At 37.1% G+C, this 23,026-nt stretch overlaps 1 protein-coding gene across 1 annotated transcript in view; it reads left to right on the top strand.

Annotated features, from left to right (window-relative positions):
• The window catches only part of Lrrk (Leucine-rich repeat kinase), a 280,688-nt gene that overhangs the window by 248,832 nt on the left and 8,830 nt on the right, over positions 1–23,026 (top strand). The window contains exons 34-39 of the mRNA XM_083138226.1: positions 142–264; positions 5,339–5,534; positions 7,439–7,625; positions 11,285–11,539; positions 14,740–14,936; positions 18,664–18,797. Coding sequence (XP_082994352.1) covers positions 142–264; positions 5,339–5,534; positions 7,439–7,625; positions 11,285–11,539; positions 14,740–14,936; positions 18,664–18,797 — 1,092 coding nt within the window. The remainder of the gene's footprint in view (positions 1–141; positions 265–5,338; positions 5,535–7,438; positions 7,626–11,284; positions 11,540–14,739; positions 14,937–18,663; positions 18,798–23,026) is intronic.

Raw genomic sequence — 23,026 nt, 5'->3', positions numbered from 1 at the left:
AGACTTGTCCTTCTATGAGGGAAGTTCCATGTAGGATGTAGCATAAGATGACATGTTAGTGATAACAATTAATTTTCACTTTCCTAAATTATTACAATTTTATTTCAAGAAATGTTTGTTATTGCTTCTTTGTCTCATTAGGTGGACTGTTTCTCATTTGGGATGTTTATATACGAGTTGCTAACCCTGCACCAACCTTTTGAGGGTCATGAATCAGTCAAGGAATGCATATTGGAAGGAGGCCGGCCACCTTTAACATACAGGGTAAGTAGGTGGATAATAGAGTGGTGCAGCGAGGGCTTTTTGCTCAAGCATCTAGCAGTTTGCACGGACGATGCTAGATAGCATACAGAATTGAGAGTGAATAACATTCGAAGAGGCAAAATGAGCAGTATATGCTTGAAGTCCAGTAGTACACATATAACTGTAATTTGTCTGTGGTAGTTGACCCTCAAATATGGATCGTGAGTGAAAGACACAGTAAAATTGGAACTTAAGTGAACACATCATCTCCATGTTAAAATGTATTTTAGTCTACTGTACCAATACATAGCAATATATGAAAATGAAATAGTTGATTATGGGCTGAAACTACCAAGGTGGATTTTTACATATTATATATTTCTATGATTATTGTCAAATTGAAATGATATTTGATTCAATACACTTGAGGGAAGCATGCTCGAGAGTGAGAGACTGGAATGAGTATAAGCGAGTGAAACTGTTCCTATGCAGTACTCTAGTTGATGCAGTCTCCCCATAACCTTCTTTCACGTAAAGCCCACCCATCACCTTCAGTACCCGACTTTTACAGTATACCCCATGCATAGACATTTGTATGTCCAGTCTGTAGTCAATTTCTCTCCATGTACGCACCAGCATCTTCATGGTGACATGTTCAAATCCATTGTGAATGCGTGTCTTCAAGTCCTGTAGGTCTGTAACCTTGGTTCGGTACACCTGATCCTTTACAAAACCTAACACGAAGAAGTCTAGTGGTGTGAGGTCAGGTGATCGTGACGGCCACCGAATTGGACCATCTCGTCCAATCCACTTATCCGGAAACTTTTCATCCAGAAAGTGACGGACATTTAGGGACCAGTGAGGTGGTGAACCATCCTGCTGGAATATGACTTCAGGCTGCAGGTGTTCCAATTGTGGCGCAGCAAACTCCTGTAACATGTCCAGGTAAACATCACCGGTGACAGTCGACTCGCTGAAAAAACCAATGATGCAATTTTGCATAAGTCCGCACCACACATTCACCTTGGGACTGTCCCTTTCCATTTCACTTCTAACATGAGGATGCTCTGATCCCCATATACGAACGTAATGATGATTCAGTTTGCTGGATACGTGAAAAGTTGCCTCATCAGAGAAAAAAATGATTTCCAAAACGTCATTGTTTGTGTCAATCTTGGCGAGCATATCCACTGCAAACTTTTCGCACTGAGGTTTGTCCGTAGGCTTTAGTGCCGGAAGCAGCTGCACCTTGTAGGCATACAGATGTAACCTCTTATGCAAGACTTTGTGCACTGTTGCTCGTGGCATTGCCAACTCTCTCGCTGCCGTACACACTGATTTTGTTGGACTCCTTGCAAACGCCTGCTGCACCCTGTTCACGTTGGCGTCTGACACAGATGGCCGACCCGCTCCCTGTTTATGGAGAACACTACTCGTTTCCATGAATGACGTATGCCAAGCCCAAATGGTGGGTTGGGACAGTGGTTCCCTTCAATACTGTGTCCGAAAGGTTCTTTGCACTTGAGTATCGGACTTCGTCTCTATAAACCAGGCTACACACTGAGCTTTTTCCTGTGGCATCCACATTTTTTGTCAAATCTGCATCACCTGGAAAATAAAAACGCTTTATGAGTTTTCTCATCATGTTGAAAACCGTTTGTCATTATCTAGTATAATTTTTAAGTTATTCATGTCTAAAGTTGTAAAGATAATTTATGGACACCCTGTACACTTTCAAAGTTAATTTTTGATCAAACAAAATAGTTTTTTTTAATCTTCTTTGAGCTTGATCTTGTAGCCTGATCTATACTGAACAAAGTGAGCTATAATTCATAACTCTACCATCATTTAAATCTTAGATATTAATATTTTAAGCAGAACTTCAAAGTATGTACAGACAACAACTCCTCCATCAATAAGGATTAATCCAAACTGGATCCTTTATTTCACTCATTCTATTCTTGGCTCTGTTTTTATTTATTTCTTACAAGGATTTGAATGAGTATATCCAGCTGTGTTTCAAAGCAAGGAGAAGTCACACTTTAAAATCAATGTATAACTCTGTTACATATTGCTGGTATTATGACTGTTACCCCAGAATGTACCAGTGTGTCGGATAACATGCAGTGGTAGTTCTAAAGATGATGTAGGAGAAAATGGTTGCACGCTTAAGATTAGGAGCACAACATTCTATGACATCAGGGGTTCCAGGTTCGAATCCTGACCTGGACATGGGTGTTCTTTATGAGTGTCCCTTCATTAATTTCATCACTCATCTCTCATTGTCGCGATTAGCCAAACTGTCAGAAAAGCAATGCTAAATAACAAAAATTTTAAAATTAAAAAAAATGTTATGTAGTGTTAATGAACATAGAAATAAAAACCCAGCCACAGGACCTATGAATATATTTTAATGGAAGGAACGATATTGGAGAAATTACAATATAAGGAGTATTCCAAGATGGGCGCTGCAGGAAAGTGTGTGGAGAATAATTAATTACTAAGAGTGGTGGTGCACGTTAACCTTATGCAAGATGACAGATACAAATGACAGATGGATCAATATTATAAAAGTTGCATCGTGGAAATTCTGAATATACCAAAGACAATGATGTGAACTGACCTAAATTACAAGCTATTCGAGTTTCCTGGAGCCTTGGCGATTCTCTGCCAAGATCAAACATGGTACACCCAAGCTTCTGAATTGCCCCAATATGTTAGTTTCTTGCATACCACCAATGCCTCCCATCTTCCCCAGCATTTAATATCATCCTCTTTTTTCTTTACCTGCTGAAGATCCTCATTTGTAGAATTGAAACGTCTGATTTTATCTGCTTGATCACCACAGGTATGTCTTTTGTTATGTTTCATAGCACGAGTGTGATAACATAGACACTAGCCAAGACTTTTCACATGTAACTCTCCATTTGAATAACTACCTACTACAAATTTCAAGGTGCAATAACTAAAGCTGATGTGCTATTTACTATTCAATATCTTTTCCTATGCTACTAGCATAAGAAATATAACGCACAAATAAGAACTTTATGATATGTATAGAAATATATAATATTTGTGAATTCTAACAGTTCTGAAAGTTTTTGCAAAATATTTTGATGCATGTAAACTACATTTAAATTTTGGAGTAATTGTAAATAGAGGGTAGAGATGTTCTTCTGTTACTAGTATTCTATCATATCCATAATTCACAACACAGCCACTAAGAATGGTGTGCCTACTCGTAGATATGAAGGTAAAGATTTCTTGCACATTGCACCATGCCATGAAGGCATATAGGATAATGTGGAGATAGGGTTCCACTCATTCTCGATCTTGGCCATTTTAAGTAGTTGTGATCAACACCACTGTTAATCCCCAAGTTTGCTCCAGGTGCCCATTTATTAGATTCAGAGTGCAGAAACAAGGTTGAAAATATCCTGACCTTAAATTACCTGTCATGGGAATTGAATTTGGGTCTCCCATGTGGCAGTCAAAAGCATACTGGCACTGCTTCAACTATTAAAATATTTTTTTAATGCACTTAATGTTGATTGCCGTATTTAGTTTCCATCGCACTCAATTTTGCAAAATTGAATTTTACGGCCGCAAACTCCCTCAGCAAGCCATTGGCAAGCACCAAATCAACTGCTTGCAGCTGCTCACACAAGAAGAAAAATGCTTCCAAAGGCTCATATGGTGAAGGGTGAATGCTGGAGAAGGTACAGTCCACAACCTACAAATAAGAGCTCCACTTTTCGGTGCTTCTCAGCTTCTGTCCAGCCCAGCCGATAGAAGACACTACCAGCAGAAAGCATATAAGTGTTAACACGATAAATTATTATAACTGTTCCAAATTCCATGTAGACAAACATCAAAGCATTACTTTAAGTTTAACGATGTGTAAAACGTGTCAATAATGTTGACATTCAGGGGTTAAGACGAATGTCCCCGTTACTGGGGAGCTCTGGAATTTGCAGAACTCCAGAACAGCTGGCTGTTATCCACCTCACTCATCTCAAATTACAATGGCATGCCAGTGTCGACAACTACCAAATAATTTGCTTGACATTTATCGTGAGTTTCCATGTAAAGAAATTCAATCAACTGGTGGTTTTTGAATAAATATTGGATATGAGGATTGCAATGAAACACTCTTCTGAGACCTGCAAATAGCAAAAACGTTAAGTCCTAAATGCTATGAAATTCTATGTACTATTTTTATCAGTGTGATACATTATTAGAAAATGCATTTTCTTCCTGTTGTAATGATCTATGATTCCAAAGCTTAATTTAATTTTAAGCCTCGAGTCAGTTCTTTTACTCTCAGTGATTTTTACAATATTTTTTATGACGAAGTTGGTATCACTTTTCTGTTAGTTCGGAGCTTTTCAGAATATCTTCCATTTGTGTGGGAAGAACACATGGTTGAAGTGAATGTTTTCTTTTCTTTGGTGTGTTGCGAATTTAACAAAACCAACCTGGTTATTTCAAATTGTATACGGAAAGCTGTAAGTAATACCAAGTATTTTATTATATCAATAACGTGATCAAAAATTTTGAAATAAGTTGCATGGCCATTGAGAGAAGAGTTGTGGGATATTATTATTATTATTTGAAATGGCCTGTCTTTCCGAGGAAAACTGGTAGGGGGTGGATAATTTACTTTACCCCCCCCCCCCCACTCCTTTCTTGTAGAGTACTGCACTGCTTGCCTTCTTTTAAAGAGCACACTTTGCCACTGCAGGCAACAATACTTTAAATCTGACACTACAGTCAACCCTTCATCTTTCAGTTTGCCAATTTTTTAGTGTAGATCGCCCAAATGAATACATAACGAACTTTTTCTTATTTCTTCTGTAGTTTACAGCTGTTATAAGCATAAAAACACAGTTTTGGTTGTGACTTTTCAGGAAACACATGTTCCCTTTTTCTTCATAAATGGAGATGTTTAACATTTGACTGATTAGAAAAACCACTATTCTTGGGCAGATTGAATGTGTGGCCAGTCATTGTTGGTGAAATATGTTGAGCAGAAAGATGTAAATTACAAAATATGTGTTTGTATGTTTAATGTCCGTTTTTTTATATGTTGCAGGAAACACTTTATCCTACATATGTGCTAGATTTGATGGTGAAATGTTGGTCTCAGCAACCCCGTGACCGTCCTTCTGCCAGTCAGATAGTGTCGATTGCATCTGCTCCTGAATTTACACACTTGTCAGATGTGGTATCACTGAATCACATGGCACCAGTAATTTCTACAGCTGTAGTTACTATTCCAGAAGTAGGAGGTATGTAATTCCTGTTTTTGTGATGTAATAGTTCTTTCTTTCCATCAGAATGATTCAGTTGAATATTTTGCGATTAGTATTATGACACTCACATGCAGTATGTGCAATGGGGAACAACAACAATGGCAAGTATGTGCAATGGATAATAACCAATGGCAATATAATGCTACAGATATATGTTTTACGCATGAGGCATTGCAGTTATTAGGGTGAACTCACAAAATACAAGTTGGGAGAATCACCCGTTTAAAGCATTCACATCTACAGTTCCTTTTTCAGTTGAGTTGCCTGGGGAATGGCAACTAGCTCAATGGAAAATTTGATCGTATCTGCCAGCATTTAGACCTACAGCTGTATGCTGACCTTGGCACTGGATGCGTCAGTGCTTCAGTATCCAAATAGCTGGTGTCCAGTTTGCACATGTTTGTGAAGTGTTAAGGTTTTAACAAGTGTTTTAGATTGTTTTGTTTTATTTTACATATTAATGGTGCTTTTCTGCAGTCACGATATACGTACAATTTAAAACAATGCATTTTTATGCACAACTCTTACGTCATTATGAATTCTTGTAGGGAAGTTAAAATACGTTTTGCAGCAGAATTCCCATATGTTCCTGTTCCACACAGAGACAATGTTCGGATACTTGTGAACAAATTTAGGTAATCAGGGTCTGTTCTTGATAAGAAGCAGAGGGTAAAAATGGCACTTGCTTAATGAGGAGAAACATGCACAAGGAACAGACGTTTTCAAGACGTCTGCGTGGCAAGCTTACCAAGCTTTCAAACCTAAAACCATACATTAGAAGAATTGAAAGAAAATATCAGGAGGAGAAATGAAAGCAATTTTGGAAGAGGAACTGATACGTGTTACTGAAAATTTCCTTTAAAAATACCGTAAATGTGTGGATGCAGGAGGACATCATTTCCAACACCACGTATAACAAGGTAGGTAGGTGCTCATTTTAATTGTAACTCTCAATGTAATTGTACGAGCTGCTTTCATTACATAGCTAGGAACAGTTACTTTCTGCCGCACTAACTGCCATTCCGGGGATGACTCGACCGAAAAAAGTCACTGTATTTTGTTGCACATGCACTGTTCTGTTCTACAGCAAATTTCAGAGTATTGCAGCTGAGGTAGACTCCTCTCACATGTTGCATGAGTTCCTAGTCTTTAATGTTTGATACAACAATAACAGAAAAATCGACCTTTGTTGAGTTTGCCCCTGATATGTTCCGACACATGCACATATTTTTCAGTACATGGACATGATCTTCGTTTTTATTCTTTTTTAGGGTACTAAGCAGAAAATGCTGGTGAGTACCATTATGTAATGATCATGTCCATCTATGCTAATCGTCAGTGTCAGAAACTACTAGAGAACAAAGTTCAAATTTGGTGGACTATTCTTACAAAATAATAGCTGCATCAACCCATCTGCCTGATAGAGAGGCAACAGTTCATCTTGATTGAGCTTTTGGTATCTTAGAAGCTAATAAATATAATGATGTAATCATTTTCATTGGTTTGTTCACCTGTTTATGCCAGTAAATTAATTAAAAATAATTAAATTAATTCTGGCCCCAGAAATTTTTGGTGAGGGGATTTTTTAGGACAAGATTGTTGGTGGGGGATATCCCCCCTCTCCTCCTCAGAATTTTGCACCTTGGCTGAGTGGCAGGAAGCAAGTTGAGTTATGTGTAATACCATATAAAAAATGCTGTGTGTGTAAAGTGTATTGTTAAGTCATTTTTAACTTTTTTTTTAAAGTGTTGTTAAGTGTAAAAATAAATCTTAAACAAGTTCCTAATTTTGTGTATTGTAGCTAAAATATAAGAAATAATTATTGAATTTAAAAGAAATTAAAACTATATTCTGCAATATACTTTCCTTTGTTCTTGTAGACGAAGGACTGCCTGGTGCAGAATTGTGGCTAGGATGTGCTAATCAGAGGGCAGACCTGTTGCTGGCTACGAGCAGAGGCTGGCAGCAGTATTGCTCTTTAATACTTCCTGCTCCACCTACAGCAGCTTGCCAGGTTGGGTCATCTGTGTGGCTTGGTGACAACGCAGGGCAAATTCATGCCTTTTTGTAAGTACATGTTATTGCCCAATACGTAGCTCACTTTATGTGTATGTATGAAATGCATGTATTGCAAAGATTTTACTACCATGAGACTTGCCTACAATATAAAACATAATTTTATACTAAAGCATTACCTATGCTGTGTGCCAAATTTATTCCTGTTTAGGGATGGAAGAAATTAACTAACAATACTGGCTGATATAAGCATATTGGTCTATCAGTATAACATTGCCAATAATTTTACCAATCCAATATATTTATAAATAACTTTTAATTTAGTGCAAAATTCTGCCTATTTGTTGTTATTTCCATGAAGATAAAGATATAATTCACCCTATGCTTGTAAAGTAAATATTTGAATACTGTTTTTTCCTAATGCAGAACTGATTACAATTATCTGGTGAGTGTACGTTTCAGAGCTGCGGTGGATTAATTGGTAGAGTGTCCATGTGGGAGACCCAGGTTTGATTCTCGGCGTGGGTGATCTGAGGTTGGAATTTTTCCTACCTTGTCCCCACATAAAGTGGCTCTGGGGCTCATCCAGCCTCAAATCAATGGGTACCTGGGGGCAACCCTGGAGGGGGGGATGGAGCATGGTGCTGATCACATCACCACCAAAATGGTCACCCTACCACTACATCATTCCCTAAATCCATGGCACAGTGCTATATCCATGGGGAATTTCGCTGTGGTGGCTCAGTCGGTAACGCGTCTGACTACCATGCTCAAGGTCCCGGGTTTGATACCCGGCCGGTTCAAATCTGGGAACTTTTCTAACTTTGGAAGTGGCCCCGGCACCCACCCAGCGTCGAATAACATGGGTACCTGGGGGAAACCTTGGTGGGTAAAGGCGGTCAGGGGTGTGATGCTGATCACATCACCCCACTCATGACCGGATCAAGAAAGTGTGGAGCGTTACCCCCACACCCCCTATACGCCTTCATGGCGTGGTGCTAAGCACAGGGGAGCACTTCATCAACATTTCAAGTTCTTCATGTTTACAGCGCTACATCAGACCTATAGAATATTAGTTGTATCATCAAAAATTTCATGTCAACCCATCCCTACTTCATTTTATTGGTGTTTGTGGTACATAATACTTGTCTTCATTTATAGTGCCAGGTGTGTCATAAATAATTGAGGGGTTACAAAAATTTATTGCAAGTAAAGTATTGAACTTAGGTTAATGAAACCAGTCCAGAACGAACAAGGAACTCAAATAGATTGTTTTATCACCTACAAATGTTCAATGTATGCACCACAGGTGACACAGCATGCATGAACACGATAGAAACACAAACAGTTTGTGCGTGCATGTTTCGTTAAGCTGAGAGTTCATATCCCTGCCGCTAGGTGACACTCAAATAATCCACATCACTCACAGTGTTTTGTGCAATGTTTTGGTCCTCAAGATCACGGGACCTTACACCGTGTGACTTATTTTTGTAGGGTTTCATCAAAGACAGGCTATTCATCTTACTGATGCCACGTGACATCGCAGCCCTATGGAAGCATACCATCGCAGTGATATACACTATCGACAGGACCATGTTGATGCGAGTGTTGCAAGAAGTAGACTATCGTATTGATGCGTGCCGTGTCACCTGTGGTGGATACATTGAACATTTGTAGGTGTTAGAAAAAAGCTGCTTGTGTTCTTCGATCGTTCTGGACTGGTTTCATTAATGCAAGTTCAATACTTTACTTGCAATAAATATGTGTAACCCCTCAAGTATTTATGAAACACCCAGTATAAAGAAAATACAGAATTGGACGTAAAAGAATCTTCCAATATCTTAGTAACAATAGAACCTAAGCAAATGTGCAGGTCCATCACATCCAGGGTAGCTTTATTATTATTATTATTATTATTATTATTATTATTATTATCATTAGAAAAATCACAAAGGAGAATGCAGTACTTCAGTATTTGTAAAACTTAAACAGAATAAATAATAAGTTTATTCATTTTATCATTACATGGCAATACAGTACTTAGGTGATGAAGACTATTAGATTAGAATAGATTAATTTTTATCCATGTCTCGGATGTTTGCACATACATATATATTTGAAATAGTCAAAATATTGTTCTGAAACAGAATTTACAATCCAGAAACAAAATATTGCAAAGTAAGGGTTATGATACATTTAGTAATAACAATTTGTACCATGTAAAAAATTGCATGAGAAGAACCAACTTAATGAGGACGTGAACTTTGGTTTCTTACATACTTTGTGATTATGCAACCACTGGCTTCCTCTCATTGTAGAAACTATGTAGGTTGATTCCAAACTTAACACAATAAAAGACAGATTCAGTAGCACAGTGGTTGAGCAGTGGCACATTCTATTCAACATCCAGGCCCGGTTTACTGCATTATTAAAGTTTCTGCAATGAAACATCTCTTGCATTTGGCAAAATTTGATGTAATGAGCAGAGCCCAGATATTGTCCCAAATGTCTGTTTTGTTCCTGTAATCAGGTTCACATGTTTGCAGTATAGAGATATGTTTCAGGATAATACACTAATTGTAGGTGAATTCTATAGTGCCTATAATTACCTATTAGATAGCTAGTGCCTAAAATGTTCTGCTGTCAAAAGTGTGTTTTTATGCCTATTTCGTTTAGGTTTACAAACAGGCAGGTTTAGGGGTACAGAAAGGTGCTTTTCCTCCTTTGGGTGACTATAACTTAACAGTGAACATGCAATACACATAGGAATGATGCCTTTTTCACTGGGCATGGGAGGTGGCACCTACAAAACAATTCATCCTCCTGCTCCTTGAAAGGAAGCTTGTCCATAACCTCTGTGTCTGAATGATTGACCCACAATCTCCATACCAATGATTCCAGGTTCAAATCCCAACTCGGGCATGGCTGTTTCTTTATGAATACAGAGCAATTGTAGTTATTCACTTTAAAGAAATACTATTATTTGACGTTTTGAACAGATCATTTTTAAAATATTTCTGTTTTCAAAATGAATAAATAATGTGTAAATATAAAATACTGTTTCTGCTAAATCAAAAAGATATATATAATTATTATAAAATCCTCTCCATGCATTACGAAATCACAGCCATTAATGTTACAAAAGTATTAAATTTTTGATGGGAGAATTTTTATTTGAGATCTTTCATTATTCACTATATTGAAAGTGAATGCCTGTTAGGTATATACCTTTTTTTACTTTAATGCCTATTTTTAACATTTTAGTGCTATTGTGTTTGCCTGCTTGGACAGTTTTTAGTGCATGAAAATCCCGGTTGTCCAGATTAATCAATATTGCCCAATTTAGTCATATTGTTTTATCTGTGTGTATAATTACCGATAACTTTACCAATCCAATATTTCTGTAAAAATATCTTATAATTAGTGCAATAATCTGCCATTTTGTTATAATGTTAATGGATATAAACATGTAAATCCATTCCCTACTTTTTTGAAGAAAGTAAATGTCTGAAGATGCAGCTTCTTTTGCACTGCAGTCACCTGATAACATACATTTAATAAGGATGTTAATGGACCATTCAGTTCCGCAAGGACCATTTGGAATTTTATATCGGTATCTGCCAAAATTTCATATTGGTCCATCCCTGTAGTAATGTAACTTTTATGTCATGTGAATTACCTAAGTTCATAATTTTCCTTTGTTCCCCCAGAGCATCTGATTACAGTCCACTGTTCAGCTACACACTGGAGCCGGATGCTCCGGAACCAGCCTCCGTTTGCAGCCTCCTTCCTCTGCCAGAGCTTCAGCGTGTGACGGTTGGCCTCAGCAATGGAAGGTTGTTTTTAGTTCGAAGCGATGTGTTGCCCAGTTCACCTACCAAGGGAGAAGGAAGCTTTGTTATGACTGAACTTGGGAGTAGCACCAGTCTTCACTCAGTCACGGCTGTGTTTAAGGATGAAGGAAGGTTAGATTTTAACACCTTGCTTATCCTTTGTTCTCAATGTAGAAATTTCAGCGAATTTGTTCTCCAGTTTTGCATTCCTGCCACATGTTTGTCACAGTCTCTTCAGGCACTTTTTTGTGCATTCCAAATTATTAGTTTATATTTAGTATTCATTTTTCACGTTGCTTCCAGTGAAAAAGAAATCTTCATTTTCACAATGTAGACTAGGAGACAGTAAACACTTACTGAACACAGTAAGTTGTGGCTGTTGGTTTTGGTGGCAACAGTGAGGTCAGAGTTTTATTTATTTTTATATATACAGGGTGGTGCATATTGTATCTACCAATTTGAGTTTGCAACCCTGCCAGAATGCACATGTTCATGTGTGGCATTCCTTCATGCGTGCAGAGTTGAGAGTCAAGCAATTAGTATACTGTATCATCTTTAGCATTCCTGAGTAGTTCAGTCACTATATAGCTGGCAGAAAACTTAAGAATGTGTCAACTAAGGTAGGAGGTATTTTGCTTTGTTGGAAGCTTTGAATGGCAAGAGGAGAAGGGAGGAGAAGTAAGTGAGGGGAATGAACTAATGAGTGGAGCAGAAGAGAGGTTAAGAGTTGGTGGTTTTTGGGAGAGAGGATCAGTTATTGTTTGGGAGAACGAGAGAAGAGAGTTGAGTAATGTAATTCATGGGTTCTAGGTTTGATCCCTGCTGGAAGCACATTGCACAATGGTTTTCTATCCCAGCCATAATGTTTTAGTTAATTGTTTATTACTCTAATAATGCACATCCTTCAATCCCTAATGACACAATGGGAAGTCTGTGGAATGGTAACTTTTCATTACTTTTCCATTTTTCAATAAATCATCATTATGTTCAAAATTTCTTATGTTCAGCAGCCAGTGGCCAGCCATTGTAAAAGTACAAAGTACATATTTCCACTTGGTTATGCCTTACAAATTTCTAAAGTTACTTGCAACTTCTTATTTCACTATGTTGAGCAGCCAGCCCCTGTGATGGAGTGGTTAGCACATCACGCTACAACGCAAGGGGTCCTGGGTCCGAATCCTGGCCTGGGCATGGCTGTTTGAGTGTCCATTTGTCAATTTCATCATATCATCACTCATCCCCATCTTTGCAAGTTAGCCGAAAGTGGTACAAAAGTGAAGTAAAATAAATCAAATCAATCAATCAATCATTTTCACTATGTTGAGCACTTTGAGAGTTTCTTTTTTAAGAGTTTTCTTATGGTTTTGCAAAAATGCACCCTCTTCCTTTTTTCTTTATTTTTTTATAATTTTTGGCCATGATGGAAATAAACAAACACTAAACCACATGATAAATATTTTCAACAAGTAATTTCTGACTCCTGAAACCAAAAACATGTTCTACATATCAGAGAATGAATCTGAAATTATCATGTATTGTACTTGGATTGAACCAATACTGATACTGGCTCATATATCAGAACCAGCTGATATCAATGGTATCAATATCAGAAAGCATCTTTTGGAATTTATTCACCTATATCGTCTAATACTTTTCCAGAGTGCATGTGATCAGCAAAAGTGCTGCACAGCACTTTCACATTGTCTAAACATCTTGAAAATTATGCAAAATGCATCATATTCATTAATTTTGGAAGCACATTGTGGGGGAAAAAAATTATTTTGCAATTGAATATTTTTAAGCAAAACTCTTAGGTTCATATAAAATAGATGTAATAAAAACTTGATGCACTTTTAATTGTTACAGTATTCAAGTTTCAGTATCAATAAGAATATCAAATGTTTCTATTGGTATTTGTTCAAAGTTGTAGCCGTAAATTTAGTAATTGGAGGTGACTAAAAGCAGAGTTCCTTTAATAATAGATAACTTTCAACCTGTGTGAAAAATACACATCAAATGTCATTGTTAGCTGAAAGAATGAAGAAAAAACCAACAAGTTTCTTTCAATATATTCCATGTGTTTTATCCTTAATAAATTTTGCTGAAATGTAATGCCATTAACTCTCCGTTAGGCACGTGGGTATCAGTGTCAACCATGGATATTCATTGTGAGATTGCAACATTGTAAACTATACTGCCCATGAGCACTTTTGTGTAGCTGAACTTTCTTTCTTTGTCTTTGTTCTAAGCTCAGCTGTGTTGTTCATCTGCACTTTCTAAGTGCTGTAATGTTATAAAGTTAAAGTCAGTCGCATGTTTGGGACTCCCCTGTGCCTAAATACGTAACAAGAAGAATATCAATGCATCTAAAGACAGAGCACACAATGGATTCAGATGTTATATGGAACATGGTTAGTGAGGAAGGAGAGGACACACAGGTACGTGTTAGTGATGAAAGTGAACATGACGCTGCTTCGTGTGTTACATATTTAGGCACGTTGGAACAACTGTCCACCCAGCATCCAACTGACATTAACTTTATAATATTACATCACTTAGAAAGTGCAGCTGATCTTAGAAGAAAGACGAAATAACGTTCAGCACACAAGCACAGTATAGTTCAGTGTATTTCATACTTTAAGTTTAGTTAAAGTGTTGGTGGACAGGTGTCCCCCATGTGCCTAAGTATGTCACAGAAAATTACGTGCCTAATACAGAGTTAACTGGAACATAGCACTTCAACTTCTGTGGTGGAAAATTCATCCATTTAGTTGTGCATACCTGAATAAAAAGGCAAATTTCATTTGAAAGTATGCTGGTAACATTTCACAAACATCTCATTCGTGTCAGTAGACTAAATTAACGAAGAATAATATAATTAATCCATGGCTTGACAGCCCTGGAAGGGCCTTGGCATATCTCCCGACTACCAGTCTCCCTCCCACAATTCTGCCTAGAGGTGTGGAGTTCTTCAACTGGCAAAAGGGTGACGTGGGGTCAGCACGTCGAATCCTCAGCTGTTATAAGAGATTTCTGAGGCCAGATTGTGCTACTCACTCATAGCTCCCCAATTTCCTCACAATGGTCCTATATACAGGCCGAAAACCCAGGCAGACTCGAACCCATGCCGTCCCATAGTCAGAGTCCAAATCACTGCACCTTAGACTGCACTTCCACGGAGGAAGACAAATTATCAAATTTTTCAGGTAAATGAGCATCAGGTAACACCCCTCCTGTAGCATTTCAATATGTTTTGCATGCTTTTACAATACTGGAACTGGTGAGAGGTTGTGAAGCAGTGTATTTATAGTTTTCTTCTTTTCTTTGCACAGAGTTTGTGAGCTGTGGTGTGGAGAATCTCACGGAAGCATTTCGATCTTCACTATAAGGGAAAATATTGTCACTTCGCAGGAAGTAGTGAATCACTATGATCCCATCATAGATAATTTAGATGTTCTACACTTGACATCATCACATTGTCCTGTTTATGACGAAGGGGAAGTGTCAGTATGGTCCTATGTATACCCAGGTATGTACGCAGTATTTAAAATGTAGCAGCTGATTACACCTATCGTGAGTTGATACTGAATTCAATCTTTAAAGTTTAATCCAATAGTTATTTGGACAGGAATTTCTCTCGTAGAACCACATGTAACTCTCCCTGTTGTAAACCCAGGGTTGTTTGTAGTAGTAATACGAACCCGAGGCAAACAGAATGAGTTAAATTTGTAATATTTGTGATGGCAGTTGCCATACAGAGTTTCAATATTTGGTATGCATCTATTCAACTTTGCCAACAAAAATAAACATTGCATTATGCAAGCAAGTACAGTGGAACCCCAAGTTTACATTTTCCTGCATTATACATTCAATCTTTGTCATACCAAGCAAGCAAAATATTATTTATTTTGCCTTTTGTTTTTCACCTTTGTTCGCTGAAAAAAATATAATTGAGGTTCCATTTCAAGCATTATTTTTTTAAAATTCAAAAATCAATTAAATGTGAACTCATATCTTATGCGTGTGCGAATTACTAACTTAGTAGAGTATTAAGTATTTAAAAAATATTTAAAAATACCAAAATATAGTTTACGGTTTGTGAGTATGTACAGTGTATATATCGATACGGGAAAAAAAGTGCATATATTTCAAAAAACAAGGATTAGGCTAAACGCAACTATTAATAGGATACTGTACATACTAACAAACCGTAAGTAAACTATATTTTAGTATTTTTAATTTTTTTTAAATACTTAATATTCAATGAAATATATATGTACGTATTTTGAAACAAAAATGTGAAAATGAGTACTCTTAAAGGAACAGTAGATGAGTCAGCATTCAAAAGAAATCAACAATATTCAATACTATTGATAGTGTATTTCTTCGAATTCATGATGCCATTGAGTGTAAGGCACACCTTAAATATTGTTTCAGCTGTTGAGGAAAAAAAACAAACTTCCAATTTAAGGTGCACAGATACACATACCGGTAATACCGGTACTTTATTGGAACAATACTATATAGTATAACATTTACATCTTTGTTACATTATTATTACATTTACCATTAACAATACTACCATAAAAAAATCGTTAAGGGTGATTTTTTTTAATACGGGTATTTTGGTAAAACATCAAGGAAAAAACTTGATTATTGAAATTGGAAAATACTCCATTCTATATTACACTAATGCTGTGGTATATTTATGCACATATACTCAAGTGGCAAGTGTCCAAAATTACAGATTTCCAAAGGCAGCAATGAAGTCCATAGTTGATATTATTATTATTTTAAGTGTAAGACACTATCAAATCCAAGGTGCACCCAAATTTTCAACATCCAAAACTCAAAAACAGTTGCCCCCCCTTTCTTTTTCATGTATATTTAGATAATTATACATATTTTTTTAAAATATTATGTATGTATTATTTTATATTTAGCCTATTATTCTAATATGTAATATCATATTGTCAAGGGTTAAGTAACAGAGCAGCCTTAGGTTGAACCAAATGAAGATGGTACAGTGATATTGCAGTGTTAGATGTACTTCTTTAGGAATCCTCTGACTTTGTGGCAAGTGTCCAAAATTACAGATTTCCAAAGGCAACAATGAAGTCCATAGTTGATATTATTATTATTATTATTATTATTATTATTATTATTATTATTATTATAAGTGTAATTTATACAAAGCCTTAATCCCTTAAGTGTGGATGGCGTATATATACGCCCTCCGCATTGTGCTGCTGTAGTGCAGACGGTGTGTATATATAGCTTTATGTTTGTTTCAACTATATTCAATTTACTGTGGTATATAGTCACACAGATGTTTGGTGAGATACTTCTAGCTGTAGTAGAAACAAAAAAATAGTTGCAAGAGAGAAAAAAGATTAAAAAGAAGAAGACAAAAATAATTTTTCCCTTCTTCTTTCTTTTCATCTTCTTCTTTTTCATCTTTTTCCTCTCTTGCAACTATTTTTGTTTCTACTACAGCTAGAACTATCTCACGAAACATCTGTGTGACTATATACGCCACAGTAAATCGAATATAGTTGTAACAAACATAGAGTTATATATACACCTTCCGCACTACAGCAGCACAATACTGAATTTGACGAAAAAACCTACATTTTCCAGCAAAAAACCTACATTTCGAACAAAAAAACCTACATTTTCCAGTAGCGACTTGTTCAACAAATTCCACACTTAAGGGGTTAAGTATAATGGTGTATAAAAGTATGGTAGAGTTAAACAGGACCTGACCAGTACCAAATAACATCTTCAGTTTGTCTTTTTTTAATGAATAAAACAAAATTCAAAGCACAAATTATTTGTTTATTGCTGCCAATGTTTCTGCTCTTTTCATAAAACTGCAATAATACCTGCAATATTAAGTGGGATAATAGCGATTGCAGCAATATGGTTCCCAGTGACCTGTAAAACTCAGAAAAAATCGACCTGTGACTAAGAATGTCATGGGAAAGTGGGGAATTTCATAAAAGCATTAAAAGATATGCAATTTTCGTGGAATATTAAAAATTATTTTTGTGCACTTGTGCATATATATTTTTTGCAAATTAAGAAACACTCAAATATATTTTTTCGCTATTTACTGGAACTGGAAAATCCCAGGAAAACATGGAAAATTCAGGACGGAATTTGAGTTAGAAGTGAGAACCCTAAACAAAGCTACATTAAAAAACTCAAGGTGACAAAAGACCTGGAAATATCATGGAATTTTCCACAGTGCGCTCCTTCATATCACTTTTTTATTTTTTGGCAATAAATCTGAAAATATATGAAATACATGCAAAATTAAAATGAATTGTCAAATATATGCACACTGTTTCTTATTCCTACGTAATCGAAGCCTAGTATGTGGAAAAATAATATATGCACAATAGAATAAGATTCAGATGAGACAATTCTAGTATCACTGCTTCTGCCATCATTTAATGCTTGATAATCTCATCATAGAAAGAATGCAAGGATCAATTATGTTTTGTTTAACCTTCCATTCCCATATTGCCATGATCCCTTTCAGTAACCATGCATGTTGAGCTGCCAATTCATGATTTCACTACTGGGGGGGTCCATTTTTGAGTCCCGACCTGGGCCCAACTGAGCCCCTCTCCCTCCATAAAAAGACCATTTGAATTTGTATTTTCTATGGTAGGTAAAGTTCCCCCCGCATACAGCACCATGTCTTGACGGCACATTTAGGGGATGTGGGAGTAGGGTCCCATGCATTCTCGATATCGGCAATTTGGAGGTGATGTGATCAGCACCACACACTGGCCACCTTTGCCTCCCAGGTTTGCCCCCAGGTATCCATTGATTTGAGGCTGTGTGTGAACCCCGAAGCTGCTTTTAAGCAGGGACAAGGCCAGAAAATTTCCGACCTTAGATCAACCACCCCAGGAGTCAAACCCGGGTCTCCCTCGTGGCAGTCAGACCATACCGACTAGACCACTGCGACTCTTGTATTTTGTATGGGTCCAGAAAAATCCATATTTTGTTCTGGAAAACCTATAAAATTCATTGAATTTCATCATGGATTTTCGTAACCACCTTGAAATCATTAATTTGGCAAATTTGAAATAAAAATTTTTGAGAAGTATTTCATTGAAAATCAAGATAATCAACTTTTGTCACGACTTCTATTAATTAACTTATTTCATATTTAGATAACTCCTATTGATTTTATTTACATGATTAATGTTTAGTACAATAATATATTTGTTTATTTGTAGGATGTGTTGTATACCATTGGGATCCGCAGTCGAGAAGTATTTTAAACAAACTGGACTGCTCAAAACTTGTTCCTTGTTCGGAAAGTCTGAAGTCAATAAGCATAGAGGAACATCTAAGCCCTGGAAGATGCCAGGTAAAGTATTTTGTATTTTAAGTTAACGTACATATTTTTATATATATATATATATATATTAGAAAGGCCACACATTGTCATTATTCACAGTCTGTTCATTATTTGTTCCTAGGATATAAATTATAATCTATCCTGTGGGAATCATTGTTCCAGTGTGTGTGGAAACAAACTAATTGTGTATTCCAGTAGCTGCAGTGTGTGTCCCTGGCCAATAGTTAATACTCAGTATCTTTGCTGGCACTGTGCGCTATTGGATAATGAACTGCAGGTTGTGGAGTAGAGTTGCTGCTGCTAGTTAGAGAATACAAGGTTGAATTATGCTGAGAAAGCTGGGTTTTAATCAATACTTTTCTATTGCCAGCCTATGGGGAGGAGTGGCTTAATGTGTTACAAATACGTCCCGTGTTTGAAACCTGGTTGTGATTGTCCCGCCACCCATTTTATCAGTTTATCATTCATTGGCATAGTTGCAATTAACCCAATAGATAGAAAAGCAATATAAAATAACTGAAGCACGAGAAAGAAAATAATATGTTCCTGTTTGCATTTCTGCCTATTGATTGATTGATTGATTTTTTTTAAAGTTTACTTTTTGCACAGAAAGGCTAATTGGGACTGGACCTACAGTTTAAAGTGGGATCTGAACCACTATGTGCCTCCACCGGGTATCGAACCCAAGACCCCTTGCATTTGGTTTGTAGTTTCTTTAAAATAGGATTTCACACTTATTGTTTTTAATTAACATCATTGAGTCATAAAGTGAAAAGCTACTGGATGTTGCTTCATCAATAGGATGAACCTAGAAGTTTATTGCCGCAGGAACACAGGCTTTTCATCCTAGCAAGATCAATTCAATCTTTCCCATGCTTGCCAGTTTCATTCAGACCCATTTCAACTCTGCTCTTCCACCTGTGTCGTAGTCTTTCAAATGATTTCTTACCTTCAGTTTTGCTAGCACAAATCTGGTAAATATTTCTTCTTCTCTGTGTACTACATAGGCTGCCCACTGAAGTAGTCTTGATTTAATTATTCTAATAATATTAATAGATATAATATGTAGATTATGCAGTTCAGCATTTTCCACTTAGCTGCTTCTTCCTTTCTTTTAGGTCTAAGTATTCTTTTTAGGGTTTTATTTTCAAAAAGTCTCTATAAGGCAAAAAGTTTCACATCCTTATAAGACTTTGATACCCGGTAGAGGTACATAGAGGGTGCATAAAGTAGACTTAAATCGAAACAACCCGAAATATGATTTTCATTTTTTTTTTTTAAATTACTCGTAAATATTTGGATATGATTGATTGATTGAATGATTGAGTGCTTCAGCATATGGCCATATTGGACCCTTCTAACTATATGAGGAAATATCCCCTTACCTAAAACCCTAAGAAAGGGGTGTAAAGAACCCCTTGGGAAAGGTTAAAAGTGCAGGGTGTAAAAGGACCTGCACAGGACTAGCATAACACATTAAAAAAGTGAGGATAGTGTAAATACTTCCTCAAAAACAGTGTAAAAGGCCCATTTTTCTCAAAACCTAAAAACATTTGCTAAATCACTCTTAATATTCATAAGTAGACTAGTATTTTTATTAGATTTAAAAATCGTACACAGTTCGACAATTAAGTACTGAGACTGATTTCATATTGTGAAATGGAAACAAAATAATTGAACATTGCCTGTTTATTACTCAAAGTACATCCCTCCTGCATCAGTACAGCAATTGGCGTGGTTGGCCAGTGATCGATACATCTGCAAGTCTTCATGTGGTATGACTTGAAGATTGGACATCACAACCTGTTGGATGGTCCTGTGTTCATCAAAAGTATGTAATTTCAGCAGCAGCTTCACTTTCGGTAACAGGAAATAATCACAGGGGGTGAATGTGGGGAGTAGAAGCGATGACTCAACACTCTCATTTGTTTTTGGACTAGGAGTACATACACAACTACTGCCCTGTGAGACCATGCATTATCGTGAAGTAGGAACCAACTGCCCGGTTTAGGATACTGAGGTCTGATATGGTCAGTTCTCTTCCATAATCATTCAGAGCACTACGATAGTAACAACCAATTACACTTTCACCCTCTGGAACAATTACATGATGAATAATGCCTTTGCTGTCTTTAAACAACACAACATTACCTTCACCCTTCGCTTTTGGAGCTGCATTTTCTTGCCTCTTGGTAAATTTAGTGACTTCCATTCAGTGATTTGTCGGTTCGTACAAGAATCATAGTGAATGAAAATGCTCTGTTTTGTCCTCCACAACAATAGAATTCAAGAAATGTTTATTCCCGCAAGCAGTTTTCAGAATGTATTTCATGAAACTTGATGTTCACTCGCTGCTCCATAGCTGTTATGTGACGAGAACCTTACACCTCCCTCACGACATGGCGGCATATCTCCCAGCATGCCCATTGCAAGTTCATGAGGTGTTTTCAGGTTGTGGATTCTGGACCACACTACATCATGAACACGTTAAAATGCACACGTTGGACAATATAAAATCAGTCTCATTACTTAACCTTTTCAGTCACAAGCGTCTCGATCGAGATACCCAAAAGTAAGCCTCACGGTCCCAAGCATCTCGATCAAGATGCTGTATAACGTTTCTATTTTTGGCTAGAATTTCGATTTTTTTATATTGTTCCTAACACATGTATTTAACAAATGTTTTTTTTGCATTTTTTTTTGTCTTCATGAAAATGGAGGGGAAAAGGCAGGAAAAGGGACTTCTCTTTTGCGTCTCTTTTCAAGGTTTTGCCGACAAAGGAAGACCGGCTTTGTTGTTCTAAAGCAATGCTTTTCACTCCTGCCTGTGAACTGCATTCGAAGGAAGCTTGTTTATCAGTATCCGATGTCAAAATGAAAGTTTTCCGTGAGAGCGCAAGCAGGGGGGGGGGGGAGGGGGAAGACTGGTTGTTGAATCTGCGTTGTGAGAAAGGAATTTCGAAGCACACTGAAGGAAACCTTTGTTTTTTTAGCACAATTGTCCACAAGTTGCAACAGGGGTTACCCTGCATTTTTTTTTTTAAAAAAAGTATTTTCAGGGGATTTCCCACCTTTCCCCCCTCCATATATACGCCGAATGTGCATAAATTATATATCGTCTGAATCTGTGATTCAGTCTGCGTACAACAGTATATCGTTCATATCTCCAGGGCAAATAGTCTCTGAGCTAAAGTCATTTCAAGGTAGCGCTGCATTTTGAAGCTTGAATCAGTGGCGTGCCGACCATTCCTTTTGGGGGTACAACTCAAGTTACATTGGTCATATGATAATAATGCAAATATTTTTGTGTTCCTTACATGTCAGCGATCATTTCCATGTGCATGTCGACACTGTCATGTACTTTTTTCTTGAGGGGAGGATGGGTGAACCAAATTTTTTTCTCTGAAATTTTGGAATTTTGAGAGAGCCCCCTCCCCCCCACCACATATATGCCGAATTTGCATAAATTTCATATAGTCTGAATCTCTGGTTCATTCCGCGTACAACGGTATATCACTCATCTCTCTAGGGCAATTAGTCTCCGATCTACACTCATTTAATTGAAACTCTGCATTTTGCTCAAAATCGGCTCGGGACCGAGAGGCTTACTTGTGAAAATGGCCTTGGGACTCAAAAGGTTAATTGTCGGACTGTGTATGAGACATAATTCACTCAACATAATAGAAGAACTGTATTGAAGGTATCCTCATAACTTGTTTGTTGACACCTAGCCTCCATTAGTAGTATTGAGGTCAGATGCATATTTGTGTATTGAAGAGGGCATTAAGCAAAAATAGTTGTGTGCTGACAGAGTACTGTATGTATTTCTGAAGGTGTAACTTTTTCTGTAATCCATCAATGGATGTAATGAAGGAAGAAAAAAATGCCATGGTACAACATATTATACAGGGTGTATGTAATGTTCCATTACTATTTCAATAAGTAAGTCATTCTACAAATCCATACAGGATGGAGCAATGCTGTGTTTTGGAATATGTTCTGTTACTCCATGGTGCAACAGCCCTTTGAGAGCCAGGACTTACCAGGTGGCTTTTCGTTGGCTGACATGTGGTCAAAATATTGAGTCCTATCTCTACTGTTTACCAGTTTTCAAGACTTGAGTCTACTTCCATTTTTTTTTTTAAGTATCTCACCAAACTGTTCTCATGATGCTGAGTCAACTATGAAATTTTGGAAGCTCCCATCAAGAATTGAACTTGGGATTGCTCATGACAAAT

This window comes from Lepisma saccharinum, chromosome 16, assembly GCF_977018435.1.
Source record: "Lepisma saccharinum chromosome 16, izLepSacc3.1, whole genome shotgun sequence".
NCBI classification, from domain to species: Eukaryota; Metazoa; Arthropoda; class Insecta; order Zygentoma; family Lepismatidae; genus Lepisma; species Lepisma saccharinum.
Note: the sequence above shows the minus strand (reverse complement) of the source record. Positions and strands in the feature narration are given on the sequence as shown.